The sequence below is a fragment of the Syngnathoides biaculeatus genome, chromosome 16, assembly GCF_019802595.1.
Source record: "Syngnathoides biaculeatus isolate LvHL_M chromosome 16, ASM1980259v1, whole genome shotgun sequence".
Lineage (NCBI taxonomy): Eukaryota > Metazoa > Chordata > Actinopteri > Syngnathiformes > Syngnathidae > Syngnathoides > Syngnathoides biaculeatus.
In genome coordinates, this window is record NC_084655.1 from 13,993,305 (window position 1) to 14,008,832 (window position 15,528).

General features: G+C 40.6%; 1 protein-coding gene across 10 annotated transcripts in view; it reads left to right on the forward strand.

The window, feature by feature from the left end:
• Positions 1-15,528, forward strand: part of prkcbb (protein kinase C, beta b) — an 83,864-nt gene that overhangs the window by 51,995 nt on the left and 16,341 nt on the right. For all 10 annotated transcript variants that reach the window (XM_061845571.1, XM_061845569.1, XM_061845567.1 and 7 more), the window contains 7 exons: positions 2,710-2,850; positions 6,425-6,598; positions 7,966-8,057; positions 10,669-10,731; positions 11,364-11,502; positions 12,142-12,222; positions 13,678-13,785. In XM_061845571.1, the coding sequence (XP_061701555.1) occupies positions 2,710-2,850; positions 6,425-6,598; positions 7,966-8,057; positions 10,669-10,731; positions 11,364-11,502; positions 12,142-12,222; positions 13,678-13,785 (798 nt within the window). The remainder of the gene's footprint in view (positions 1-2,709; positions 2,851-6,424; positions 6,599-7,965; positions 8,058-10,668; positions 10,732-11,363; positions 11,503-12,141; positions 12,223-13,677; positions 13,786-15,528) is intronic.

Genomic DNA, 15,528 nt, shown 5'->3' on the forward strand with positions numbered 1-15,528 from the left:
CTTAAATATTTTAAATGTTAATTTAAATGTTAATCTTAAATGTTGATTTAACAGTGTGTACTGTTAATACTTATGTTTGTCTTAATCATTCAACAATCCTGAACAATTATGTTCCACTCCAATCCTGTAAGTGGCACCAATGCACTTATTAAAGTAAAGCAGTAACTGCCACAATCAGTAAGATATTTTTTGTAAATTTATTCCTTTATTTATTGAAAAAAAACTAATGAAGAAGTGCAGTGCCTGGTATAGGTAATTAGAGTAATTATTAAAAATAAGGGGCGGCACGGTGGATCAGCTGATAAATCGTTGGCCTCACATTTGTGAGGACCCGGGTTTGATCCCGGCCTCGCCTGTGTGGAGTTTGCATGTTCTCCCGTGCCTGCATGGGTTTTCTCCAGGCACTCGGGTTTCCTCCCACATCCCAAAAACATGCAACATTAATTGGACACTCTAAATTGCCCCGTCAAGTATGATTGTGAGTGCGACTGTTGTCTGTCTCTATGTGCTCTGCGATTGGCTGGCAACCAGTTCAGGGTGTACCCTGCCTCTTGCCCGTTGACAGCTGAGATAGGCTCCAGCACTCCCCGCAACCCTCGTGAGGATAAGGGGCAAAGAAAATGAATGGATCGATTAAAAATAAATCCTATCCAATTACATCAGTCAACAATGAGGGTTATTGTCTTTGTAAAGACAAATTATTTTATTAGATAATATTAGACTATCCATATAATTTTGATATTATTGATGCTACCTGATGAGTAATGTAGTGTGTAGGCCTCAAGGATTTAGAAACCTACGGCCCGCATTAGAATTTCACTTGCCATCGAGTGTTAAACAAACATGCTAAAGCAAATCCAGCATCTAAAATGAAATTATTCATGCTCCTCGCCGTCCCATATTCGGCAATGCTGCCACACACACAGGACATTAATTATTATTATAGTATTATCCAGCATTTAAGCTTGGCTAAGAAATTTATCTGATTCATCGCTGAAGTAGCATGGCGCACACCACAGTGGTCTGCTATGTGCGTTCCGAAATCATAATAAATGATTTTCATCGACTATTCTTCATCTGTCGCGGCGGGCCACCCAAGTACAACCAACAGTTTTGGATGGGGAAGCGCAAAGTCCATCAAATTCCTGGAGTGCTCTAATCAGCCTGATCAATTATGGATCAGATAGTGTTTCATCTTCTTGCAGGCCATTTTGATTTATAGTGAGGAGCTTCCCAACCACGATCACTGTACATTTCCTGCATGTCTCGTCGCTTCGTCTTCTGTTCTATCTCCTCATTATGTTTTCCCTCTTGCTCTTTTGCTTTTACTTTTGTTCTCCTTGCCCTCCTGCGAGCATCTGTTTCTTTATGGGTTTTTTTTTCCCCTTTCACTCAGTCCCATGAAGGTCATGGTCCACGGACACAATGTGAGAGACAAAACCAAGCAGAGAAAGATCTCGCACACACACTTGCACTCATTCCCAAGTGTGTGTGAAATTGTTGCAGTTTACTGTGATCGGATTATGCCTGCATTTATTTTCAATTTTTTTCATCGTCACTGTGAAAAAGCTGTCCCACACGCCCTGGTCACTTCATTAGGTACACGTGAACGACTAAATGGGATCTACTACCAGAGATATTCTGACCTCTGTCAACTTTGAATGAGATAAAAATGCTTAGGTAGATGGAGGCAAATGTCATCTGCTTAGCTTGTCAGTGATTCGCAAGGACTTCACTTGTTCGCTCACATTGTTCTAATTAGAAGCTCATTCTAAGTCAACTACCCAAAGCAACGTATGACAACATAAAAATATTGTTAGCAATTTGCTGGTGTTGTGAAATTGTGAGGCAGTTCACAAATGACACAAACAGATGTCACAGTTTGAAACTGCATCACAAAAATATAGTAGCTTAAACTAGCCAGGCTAGAAGTGAAGAAATCAGCATGGATCAGCAGTTTAGCATAAAACTGAGGACAATTTGCTCAGTCTGCATCTTCATTTGTAGGTGTGCAGGCGTTTTTGTTCAGGTCAAGTGCCCTTGTTAAAATCAAATATCAAATATTTTCGTAACTAAGATTATGTCGCATGAGAATATGACGAGGACAAGACAGAATCCATTCATGGAGAGAGAGCGTTCGAAAATGAAATGATTGACTAGATGGTTGTGCATAAGGAGATAGTCATCTACAGTACGTGGAGGATAAAGTATTGACTACTCTATCATGAATAAGAATTGTTTAGAGTGTAAATATCTTCAAGAGTGATAGAAAGCAAGAGGACAAACAAGGGAAGCAGACCAAGCCATTCATAAATGGAAGAGCTAGATATACAAATGTTATTTCTTCTTACACAACAGATAGTCCCTCCACACAGTAAAAAAAAAAAAAAAAGTAAATTGGTTTAAAACTCTCCTCTTTACTCAATTTGTACTTGTCCTCCTCTTTCTTTGACAAATAGTTTGATGTTGGCAAAAGACCTGTGTTTTTGATAGCATTTTAGCGGAATTTTTATGGTAAGTAAATTACATCTCTACTCCAAAAATGAGTTTTTCATCCTCCAACAAATAGTCCAATAGCTGCTATTAGTGACTGCCGAATCCAAATAATCTTTTAATGAGTTATGTTTATCCTCTTAATGACTGAAGTCTTTAAATGTCAGGACGTTCTGCAAAATCATGTTCTTACATTTCGCTCTCTTCCTGATCCAGAGGGCTAAGATTGGGCCGAGTAAGAACACTGAAGGCAAATCTGCCAACGCCGCCCGCTTCGACTCCAACGGCAACCAAGATCGCATGAAGCTGTCTGATTTCAACTTCCTCATGGTGCTTGGAAAGGGCAGCTTCGGCAAGGTGAGGTGTCTTTACTCATGCCTATCGTGGTAGATGTAGTTCATGAAGTGCTGTAGTTCATACAATTTCTGTCAAACTTCCAAAGGGGTTGCAGTCTGCACACTCAAGTTTACTCACACCAATCTATTTCAAGTGACCCTTTGTTAACCTTAGTACTGTATACCTTTCTTTTTTTATTCTGCCATGTTATTAAAACGGGCAGTGTATGTAAATACAGTAGCTGACGGTGACAAAATCATTTTACTTTTGTACTTAAGAATATTGCAGTCTGTAATTTTTTTTTCTTCAATCAATACCTTTAAAATAGAGTTTTAAGAGTATTAAGTACAGATGAACAGAAGCTCGAAGCTAGACATCCAAAGAATCAATCGCGATGAAACGCAGGTAGACAAAGATGGATGAAGGGAAAGCGACAAAAATGATGTGACAAGTGCTGAGCGATGAAAGGAGAGAGGCAGATGGTGCATAGTTGACGTGAATGAATTTAAAGAGGGAGTATATAAAACGGACTGAATGAAGCTTTGTGAGTGAGCAAGCGCAGGGACACCTTAGTAAGGTGCCAGTTGACGTGAATGAATGAGAATCAAGGAAAGAAAGGACAACAGAGAAAGTGAGCGAGCGAGCGAGAGAGAGAGAGAGAGAGCGAGAGAAAAGTCGTACGGGAGCGAGGACAACCACAGCAGCAGGGACATAAGAGAGGGACAATTGACTGTTTTAGACCTTGGATGCTTGTTTCCATGGCAACAGGCTCCACTGTGCTGTATCAGTGCTGAAAACCGAGTTGAGGATCTGCCATTGCTGGAATGCCAGACATGCGTCAAGTACAAACATTTGCATGGATTCATGAGACACACAACACACAAATGCTACCTCAGATGACACACACACACACACACAGTCGTTTACCAATCAAAGTGGGGATTGGCAATCTATACTGCTGGGCATTATTTTTTTTAAATGGAGGGGCGAAAAATAGAAATATACACCGAGCATTTCATTCGGTAAGCTGCACAGTGTGCGCCAATAAAAGAACATAAACATAAAGTAATTCTAATAAAGCTCATTGGTTTTGCATTACATTGTCAGAGAGGTATGAGTGGTTAATGTGTAAATGTGTTCAATGATTGACATTGTAGTCTGCAGTTGTGTACAGTAATACCATATTTAATTACTTGACATGATTGGTTGGCGACCACTTTGGAGTGTACCCACCCTCCTGCCCGAAGATAGCTGACATAGGCTCCAACTCTCCCCAACAACTTGTGACGATCAGCACTTCGGATAATCGATCAATATGACAGGGTCAAAATATTAGGAACTGCTCTCATTGTCACTGCAGATTGTAAATACAAATTTAAACCTACAGATTTGTTAAATTCACCCTAACAGTTACCTTTGTAAAGCAGAAGGGTTTTTTTGTTTGAGCCAATAACATCCTGGTGTGAGTTTGTCCATTAATTTTTTCTCATCAATACTTTATATACTGTAATCAGATTATTTAATACATTCCTGCATTTTTTTTAAATCCAGAAATAGTGTTATTCAGTACTAGACATTAGTGGGACAGGTTTCTCATAAAATGATAACATGCTAAGAATCAGTAAGCTCCTCCCTGATTTGGACAGGAGGGCACACTGCACCAGGGAATAATAACAGACCTGACAGTCCAGACGAGCGTAACACGGGGCTGTGTGTTATAACATACTGCACTATGATGCACGGCAGCATAGTGCTGTAGATTGCGGTTTTGGCCGGCTTTGCCTGGGTGCATCCACCGTGCAAGGTCAGCAGGGCGAACACTGAATGTGGCATCATTTACGACACATGACAGTTTGTCTCCCCGGGACCGCCTTTCTGTCAAATGACCCTGAACAACTTTATTGGATAAAACAAGCGTTGCCACTATAATAACATGCCTCCACTCAGTATTGCGTTTGTGACTGATACTCAAACCTCGTGATGATGATTTAAGACGCTGCAGTGGGAACCTGAAGCGTAAGGCTCAAGCACAATTTGTGGCGTCAAATTAACACACGGAAGTCAAATTGTGGCAAGGGTCGTGCTGCTCTGCTTTTCTATCTATGGAACAATTGTTTTGTGTTGTATTTGTTGTGATATGCTCGTCCTTGTGGCGGAATCAAATAAACTTCAAGCCAGACAGCGTTTGTCTTCTTTGATCTTTGAAGAGTCCCGCTGTCACCAGATTGGAGTGCTCTATGCTTTTGTCATATTACCTGCACATATTCAAAGTTAAACTGGTATCTGAACCTTGATGCTAAAGATCATACGCTGCATATTCTTGAACTGTGGCCACCCTCTACAACACACACACACACACACACACACACACACACACACACACACACTGCTAGTGTGTCCATCTGTGCACTACTCCCTGTAGGATCCAAACCTTAATAAACCCTCCATATTATCATACCTGAATATTTATAAGGCATAAACAGCAAATCTGCTAATTCTCTGATCTCATCGGTATCATAAAGTAGCAAGTGGGTGAAAAGTCAGTAGTACTTTCCTAGAAGTAAAGAATTTTAAGTGCATTAAGCTTTGCTTTGCTGGCAGTTTACTTTCCAATGCTTGTGCATACAACAAACAACAAAAGTCTTAAGATGGAAAAAAAAAAACAAACAAAAAAATGGATTAAAGACCCTCTGTTGAGGTTCCAAAACTCAATTAGCCTTTTAAACGCTGGGGTGTCTTTATTATTCCTTTCCTTGTTTTAAGATAAAACATGTTCATGCTCATATTGGTTTTAGGCTGATAAGAGGGAGAGTTTTAAAGAAATAGTTTTAGAATATAAATGCTGATAATGCAGTTTAAGCTGTCCTCAATTTGGGGGAGACTTTGTGAATCCCCTGCTCAGCATTTAGCATAGCGTACGGCTATTTTGCCGTTAGTTTACATTTGTATTATAATTTGCACAATGAGTTGAGCTAAACATACTACTGCATTTGGCCCACAACCAACTGCACACTCTCTGATCTGAAATTATGCTACAAAGACAAAGATAATGAAAGGGAGAAAATACAAGGAAGACATGATATTGAAGAGGAGAGAGGATCAGGAAACTCATCCACACAATATTTACAAGTAATGCTCTACTCTATGTATTATCCACCATCCCTCTCCCTTCTCTTGTCCTCTCATTTTATTTTGGATGCATTTTCTTTGTGATGTTGTGGAGGGAAGTAGAAGATAAAAGCAGACAGTTAAGCCCATTATCATTCATTAAAGTGGTTTTTATGTGGATCAGTCATTTTTTTTCTTTGACGCTAACCCTCAACCTAATCCTAAAAAGACTGTAATCTTTAATTCTACACACAGGTTGCATTATATATTTTTTTTTTTTAAAAAAAAGGATGTTTTGTCAAATTTTCTAAACCAAATATATATTTGGATTTTTTTTTTTCATATATTGCAGAAACATTTGTGTCTGGTGTATTTATCACCAAAACCTCCTCTAGTGATCAACTGAACTAACTCTAGTTGGTATTTCTTAGCAAAGCGCTTCTGTTTCAACGCATTGCTGCATCTGTGTGTTTTATTCTGTCTTCAGGTGATGCTTGCAGAGCGCAAAGGGACGGAAGATCTGTACGCAATTAAGATCCTGAAGAAGGACGTGGTGATCCAGGATGATGACGTGGAGTGCACCATGGTGGAGAAGAGGGTCTTAGCGCTATCGGGAAAGCCACCTTTCTTGACACAGTTGCACTCCACATTCCAGACAATGGTAGGTTGTCGCTGGGGTTTTAACATTGATACATTTCATGCTTTAGCATGCTAAGGTTTCAAGGTGTAGCCTGATAAATTTACCAAGTTATCATGTTAGAACATGTTGATTTTTTTCTTCAGCATTGAGCCAAATAATGAAGCGATTCCTTCTGGTTCAGGTCACGGCAAGGCCCTTTGACTGCATCTTCTTTTAAATGTTACATCTTTTTAGTTATATGACTAGTAACTTTGATTTATGAGACACGTGTACAGGCTCCGCCATTGATGTAAACCGGAAAGAATTGGCTCGTTTTGTTTTGCTGAATGGGAAAGTAAACCTTATAATGTGAGAACCTAACACACATTAAAATGTGAACATTCAACTTATCACATTAAAATAGCTGAATTATCCCATTGAAACATAAAATCTATCATGCTCTATTGTGACATTATACTTTTAGTTTTTCTGGGGTGGCAGTAATACGCTTCTGTAGTCTAAAGCTTGAAGGCTGTCTCACAAAAGAGTACAGGAAAGCAAAAAAGTAAAGGCAGGTCAAATTTTACTTTCTTCTGTGGTGGTTTTCAGCCCATCCTAGTGAAATGAAGCATTACTAGGCTGGTGGACTGTGACGTCTTTAAATGTGTCTCACAGCTGTAATACACAGGCACGATCCACAGTGGAGTCGCGCTTATCTTGTGACGTGTAATCCATAATATTGCACTAAAGATGAGTCAACAGAGGAGTAAATATAGCTCGGGGACGCTCCGCTCGACTCCGAGAGCATGTCATTGACGTCTATGCGCTTAATATACGTGTGCAGACTTTCATATGTGTATTGATTAGTAAGAATAATGTGTTTGGAAGTGCTCTTGCGGTTGTTGTTCGAGGCAAATCGAGTTGACACACGCACACACGGCAGAAGGGAGTGTGTTAATCCTCCGCAGCACTAATTCTCCACGCGGCAGACTGCTTCCCTACATATGGTACTTATGCACTTCTCGCACTCATATTCTTTGTCAAGTGTAATGTGCAGTCATATATTTTCATCATCCAAGCTCTGTTGAAATACACGTGCACACAATAAGATGCGCACAACCGCATGGACACACGCTAAAGCCCCACACTCTCCCCCACATACAGAAATCGTTATTGGCAATTTCTGTAGCTAATGGAAGAGTATGGAGCCTTAAATTGATGTGATTGTAGTGCCTCAGTGGAGGAATAAGCCTTTATCGCTCAAATTTCGCTGCCAGTGTCATTCCCCCTTTTCTCATCTACCATTTGACCCATCACTCACTATTGTCCTTTCTCATGATACGTTTTCTTGTTTTCCCCGTTCCCTTTTATACCTTCCCTTCTCGGCCCTCGCTGCTTTCCCACGACAGGACCGCTTGTACTTTGTCATGGAGTACATCAATGGTGGAGATCTCATGTATCAGATTCAGCAGGTCGGCAAGTTCAAGGAGCCCCATGCTGTGTGAGTAGACACGGGCACGCACTGATGCAAAAATAAAATTGACTCATGCATTCTTTCACTGTTTTAAACATCATCCCGAATCGGCCATCCTAAGGGATGGGGAAACCCTATTAAAAGCCTGGGGGAGAAATATTTTGTTCTCCCCCAATGAGCATCCGCGCTATGGAAAAAGTGCAAAGAAATGAGTGGATCCAGCAGCCCCAGCCTGAGCTGGAACACCTCCAAAAAGACAGAAAATAATTCATGTGGCTGGAGAAATCTGTGATGTTAAGTCAAGCCCAACGCGCTGACATATTTAACAAGATGGCTGTCAGAGAAGCAAAAATCCTCGTCGGAGTTTGCACTTCATGTGCTTTGTTGAGAATTTCTTCTGAGGGCCTGGTTTTGAAAGTTTTTGTGTGCAGAAACCTGGTTGTTCACGCGGATGTGGACCCTGATCTACTAGTCTGGCTCAACCCACAACTGCATCTGCCAATTTTTTTTTTTTTTGCGTGTTCGAGAATCAGAATTAAGCATGTGCATTGTAATTTATCATACCTGAAAAGAAATGCTGGATTTTTATCTTTAAATCCCGCATTTGTAATGCAGGCGTAAACAGCAGGCCTGTGCATAGTCAGAATGAGTAGACGTAGACAAAATGAGCCAACATTGGAGAACAAACCTTTTCCACTTGTCTGAACAATTTTGAAATGCTACAAACAAAAATGTTTTGGACATATCGTCCATTCAGCAATGCAGTTTAGGAGCTTCTGAATGATATCATGGCTGACTTGTAGCCGGTCACCTATGACAAATCTCCTTTCAACTAGTTGGTGATGGGGGGTCAGTTGAGATCTGGAGGCTTCATGTGGGGGACACATACTACCACTCAATTAATAATTGATAAAATAAGTTTTCTGTCTTCGCAGATATTCTGTGTTGCGCGCGCAAAAAAAACAATACAAATTGAAAATATAACATACAGCTATTCAGTTTGTGGCATTTTGCAATGTGATTCACTGAGTGAGGCACAATTCACATACGTACTGTAAAAAATGAAAAGAAGAAGGCACTGGTTTCTTTTAGGGAGCAGACGGAACTTTCTCTAACAACGACCACTGCTCCGCCACACTCTCTTTATCCTAGTTTACCTTACAGCTGCCCCCCATTCCCACTCTTAAAGACGTACATTCATAATTACAAATGTTACAGTACTTATGCAGCGCATCAATGTGTTTTATAATGACAGCGTCCACCACCGCTGCTTTAGTTACCAACACAGTCTGGGCAACGTAGAGCAAAAACGAGGTCGACATGCTGCTTATGTTTACCTTCGGTATTAAAGGAGAAAGTTAAACAAGAAATGGAAGATTATGTGAATAATTGAAGAAAAAGTGGTTAAACTGGATGAGATTTTCTCTTTTCCGAGTGGGAAAGGTCTGGTCTGAAGCGAAAGTAGAAAGTGCAGGATGAGATGGTGTGTCATTTTAAAATTCCACCTTGGCACAGCCTGATCAAGGATGAAAGCAGAGACAATACAGTGCACAAAAAGCTAATTCTTGCTGTTTGAAAAGTAGATCTTGGGGTAAAAAATTCTGGGCCCCCCTGGACTAATCCATCTGTTTTACCAAAATAGGCCAAAGAGCCCGTATTCACAACCACACTGCTCAGTATTCTTGTGTCCACTTGCTTTCTTTGTTTCTCTCTCAGTATCTCGCTCACTCTCTCACACACAATACACGTACAGCATTTAGTGTTGTAAACAGATGTGCCATAGAAGGCATTGTAGGTAAATGGAATACGTGGCTTTGCTTTAGAAGAGTAGTAGCGGCAGAGAGGGTGGCTGGAGAATGTGTTTCCCTTCCCACTGCGTACCGCCTCCAAGTTTTGATACGCCCTATTACATACTGTCAGATTTAGTTGCCTTCACCCCGTTTTCCTACAGCCGACTAGGTTTTTCATCTGCATTGTAAATGTCGTGGCAAATGTTTTGGCCGGTTAAAGAAGTCAAAATCACCGGCCAGTCAGGGACTGTCACGATTGCCCATCTCGCCCCCTCGCGTTGTCTCATGACAATCCTGTTTTCCTTGATTACGTGCAGCACGTTAGCGTGAACACTGCCCGCTATTTGGGATCTCCATACATCAGGTTCTTTGTCCCCTGCAGAAGGTTTTGACAGTTGAGGGCCAAGGAAGCGGAACGCAAGGCATTCAATGGCTTCTCTTTTGTCGACAGTGTTTGGATCTATCGTGTCCTAAACCTTATGCATGTTTTCATTAGAAAGGATAAGGTCACATTAGTTATGTGCGACAGGCAATGGCCCTCCGGGTACCATTCTGTTCACAGATTAAGGCTGTGCATATTCGTCACCACTTTGCACAGACTCAAAATGCCTCATGACGTCTTTTGCGAGCACGTTGCTGACAAGATGTCGATTGTGCACGGCCTGAGAAATACCCACTCATACGTGGTCGACTGCGTGGTCAGTCTGTCCAGACTGTTGATCTTACCAGTTCGCCTTGAAGAGACAGCGCTGACCTTTCCACAGACATACACAGACACACACACACCCCGTCCTTTCCTTTAGCCGCTTCCTAATTACGGCTGTTTTGTGTTGTGTGTTCATTTGTAGATTCTACGCGGCAGAGATTGCCATCGGGTTGTTCTTCCTGCATCAAAAGGGCATCATCTACAGGTAAGGTCCATAGCACAAGACAGGAAATCAATTATATTTACACTCCCCCCAGTGCAGATTCCCGGACCACAACATTAGGTAAAGCCATTCGCAACCACCCTCAGTCTAAATCTCAAGACACGTTACACCAGGATAGTCAAAGTTTTTTTTGCTCAAGGGTCACATTTGAGTTTTAAAACTGGCAAATGAGCTCGGTCTTTCTTGATTTGATTAAACCAAAATATTTATCAAAATGTGCCTGTATGATATTTAAATGTTATTTCAATAATAAAATAATCTCATTTCAAAATGTATTCATTTGTAAACCCTTTTTAATAAAATAAAAAAAATAAAATTAAGAAAACTTTTATTTTAAGAATAATTATCAACTATTTTGTAATATGAATGAAAAAATACATTTTAATGTAACAATTTTAGGTGGGGGAAACTGATTTCTGTGACTGTGGTTTTAACTAACAAATTAATACTAGTAGACTTTCATCCAGATTCTGGACTTTTTCTGCAAACTGAATTCTCTCTGTATGTAAAGGATTGTAATAACCGCGTGCTAACTGGAATACCCTGATAGAAGTTTTAAGTTAATAAGCATTTCATAAATGTGTTCCTGCTTTCTTCTTTTTCTTTCATCATAGAGACCTCAAACTGGATAATGTGATGCTGGACTGCGAGGGCCACATTAAAATAGCTGACTTTGGCATGTGTAAAGAGAATATGAATGATGGCGTGACCACCAAGACCTTCTGTGGAACACCTGACTACATAGCCCCAGAGGTTGACTGTGCTTCTGAATGCTGGGTGTTGGCCTTAAAGGTCCCATATTTTACCGAACCAACCTTGTCTAGTATGAGGGATTTTACATTACCTCTAGTGCCCTGCGATTGGCTGGCAACCAGTTCAAGGTGTACCCTGCCTCCTGCCCATTGACAGCTGAGATAGGCTTCAGCACTCCCCGTGACCCTTGTGAGGATAAGCGGCTAAGAAAATGAGTGGATGGATGGATGGATGGATGGATGGATGAATTCCTCAATCTTACTTATCTATCACTCACAAAGATCTCAGTCTATAGGTCCGCTCCCGCAAACAGGTGTTCCTACAAGTGGGTCTTCTACACTGGGGTAACCAATCAGAAGAAAGGGGCTGATCTTAGCCAAATTTGGACAAAGCAGATACAAAACTGGGTCAAACAGAACTACTGATGACTGTCAGAGGGGCCTTTTCTGGACACCCATATGGCAAAACCAACTAAGCCCATGTTATGGACTTACTCGACGGAGGTCTAAATCGCCAAAATATGGGACCTTTAACTAATATTTACATTTGTTTGAACTGACTAATTGAAAACAAATTGTGTTTTGACTTCTCTGTCACTTTGTTCAGTCAACAGCATAATGATCAGTCTTTATGTTTTAGATCATTGCTTACCAGCCTTATGGGAAATCTGTGGACTGGTGGGCCTTTGGAGTTCTGCTCTATGAAATGCTGGCTGGACAGGTGTGTGTGTGCATGTGTTTGTCTACGTCAGGAAAAAAACGCAAAGAAAACACAAATTTTAATAAGACTGCAGTAAAAATGCATTTGTAACCAAGGCTTCCCCCCCAAAAAAATAAACCACTCATGGTTTTGTAGCCTTTAATGTTAGCCAGTGTGTAATGAGAAATTATTAAATTACATCCCTTAATGAGTTTTCCCTCACTGGGGCATTCATAATTGTTAGGAGAGGATGTGATTTTTCAAATGCTGCACATCTCATTTGGTTTGCACTTGGTGAATGTGGCATGGTGTTATGTATCCACCGTATTCTGTCAATGACAAATTAAAATCAGGAAAATACACCCAAAAAAGGTTTTTGGGCAATGGGGTGACAGTACACAAGTACAAGGAATAAAAATGGTCCAATAGTGAATGAAACACCTGATGCGGAATAAAAATAAAAAGAATAAAGTACGGTACTGTTATAAATGATAGGCAAAGTAGTTGTATATAGAATGTGCATTGTGTAACTGTTGTAACAAATATTCATTGAAGACATAAAATCGGAACCTACTGCTTTAAGCTATTTAGAAATACTTTGGTCATGTGTTCACAATGACTTACTGTAATATTTTTACAATATTCAAATACCTATCTATCTACTATCTCTCTCTCTCTCTCTCTCTCTCTCTATATATATATATATATATATATATATATATATAGTTATGCCTCATTTCTCGACCACAATCTATTCCGGAAAACGGTTCGAAAAGTGATTTGTTCAAAAACCAAATCGATGTTTCCCATTACAATGAATTGAAAAAGAAATAATGTCTTCTAAGCCTAAAAAATTTGGCTTTTTAAAGCATTTTTTAAGCTTTACCTGATAATAAACTGCATGGTAGAAATACATGTATCGTTTAAATAGTTTATATGATAAAATAATTTAGGAAATATATGTTTTTTTGCTTAAAATGTATGCTTTAGTAGTAGAGTACGCGAGGCTGGGAGTGCATTGCCGTATCTGTAGCGACTCGGCCCCCAGCCTTGTAAACTTTTTTTATTAAAATACGTGCATAATAACTTTAAACAAGCAACTTGCCTTCTTTGGAGCCATGATTGGTGGTTAATATGGGAGTCCTTGGTAAGTCACTACCGGGACACGTCTGGATACAGAGGCTGCGTTATACCGAATAACACAAGTGTACTGGTTACGTTGCGCACCTTATGTCATTTCCGCGTTTTTTTTTTTCGGGGGCCGTTGGAATTGACAATAACAAAACATGTTGTGGGTGGGTCAGCTGGTCTGGTCGCGCGCAATATGTTATTTCCGGGTTTTGTTCGAGGCGTTCGAGTACCGATTTTCGTTCGAAAACAAAAGGAAAAAAATCTCTGAATTTTCATTCGAAAAATGTATACAGTATTCAAATCCCAAGATATATTAATATATTCCACATTTGTTTTTTACCACAGCCACCATTCGATGGTGAGGATGAGGATGAGTTATTTCAGTCCATCATGGAGCAGCATGTCTCCTATCCCAAGTCAATGTCCAAGGAGGCTGTGGCTATCTGTAAAGGGGTGGGTACTGAACACAAACTACAGCACAGCACGCATACTCCACATTACCACAGTCTCTCTCTTAACCCCTGACCAAAGTCCCTCCTTCACGCACATACTGTATGTAAAAGAATAAAATTGGCAGGAGATGACATTTGTTTGAGTGAGGCATGGAGGAACCGGTGGGAGGATGTGAACGAGAGAGAGAGGGAGAGAGAGAGAGAGTGCAAGAGAGCGAGAGGGAGGACATCAAAATTATCTGCATAATTAAAGCCATTGTGAGGGAACATTTACGTGCAGTGAAACAACATTGTTCGCTTTCGCTATCTGTCCCGCTTCCATCTCTCTCTCCTTTCTCGTCACTCTCTCTCAATGCTCTGCTCATTGTCACTGTACTGTATAACTAATAAAATGGCTTGAGCGGTGGGAACTCTTCAGAATAGATTGGACAGTTAAAATGAACCTCCCTAACTGGGCTGGACCTCTTTTCACCGGGTATAAGCATCAATACACATGACCTCAATGCCGTTCACGATCTTTGTGCCTCGCAGACAGCACAAAATTACGCTAAATTTCAAGCACATAAACACGCAAATACACAATCACATACGCAAGACATTTGGACGCTTTGGCAACGGGCCGGGTAATCCCAAGTTTCATCGATATTCATCATATTTGACTGAATTCTGCTGTACGATACTCTTTAAGTCAATGAAATGCATCCTTGCCATAATTTTAATTAGGTTCAGTGGAGCAGCCACCACATAAGCCTTACTTTGATGGACACTGAGACACAGAGTGGTATTAATTTAACATTAGTGTGTTTGTACTTTGTATTGGTATTTGTATTTAGCGTGGACTTTTTATATACAGTACTACTACTATATACAGTACATATTTACTAGAACAGGTTACTGCATATGATTGGATACATGGTGAAGCAGCACGTGGCTCATTTTGCATGGTTATTTCTTAATGTCCTAGTCTAGTGAACTGTAAAATTTGTAATCACAAGCGTTGTTGTTGTTGTAGCTAAGTACAACGGTAATTATTCCGTATCAAGAAAACCAGGGGTTGTGGGTTCATATCCCACTGGGGCCTCCACTCCCTGAGAAGGGTTGCGTCAGGAAGGGCATCCGGCTTAAAAATTGTGCCAAACATATGTGCGTTCATCTGAGATGACACGCTGTGGCGACCCCGAAAGGGACAAGCCGAAAGAAACACACAAGGTCCAGAAAGTGAGCCACATACGCCGGGGTGCTCAACAGGCGTTCCACCGTCAGTGTGGTCGGTTTTTGAGCACAGCTGAAGAGATGATGCATATCATGGGGTGGCGACGTCACACAATGGGCATTTATTGACAATGTTGTTGTCGAGTCGATGCTAATAGTTGTAAGGGCGGGGCAACATGGCTGACCGCAAGAGGAACAAAGATCCCCTTCGTGATGGGAAAAGAAGAAAAAGAGGACTGCTGTTTTTTAATGAATGATGCTGTATTCTTTGGACAATTTAGTATGCTCATGTTTAGTGTCAGTGGGATTGTTCGTCAGAAGACCTTGTACTTGTTTAGTACTTGTTTACAAAGGAGTTCTGTTCCCAAATTTGTACGTAAGCAGGGGGGGTTCGTACTTGCACTTAATGCTACTCTACTCTACTCTTCCACTATCGTATGGACTGTAACAAATGACTAACGAATCAGAATGAAAACATTACTCATTGTACTATCCATCCATCCATTTTCTTCGCCGCTTATCCTCACAAGGG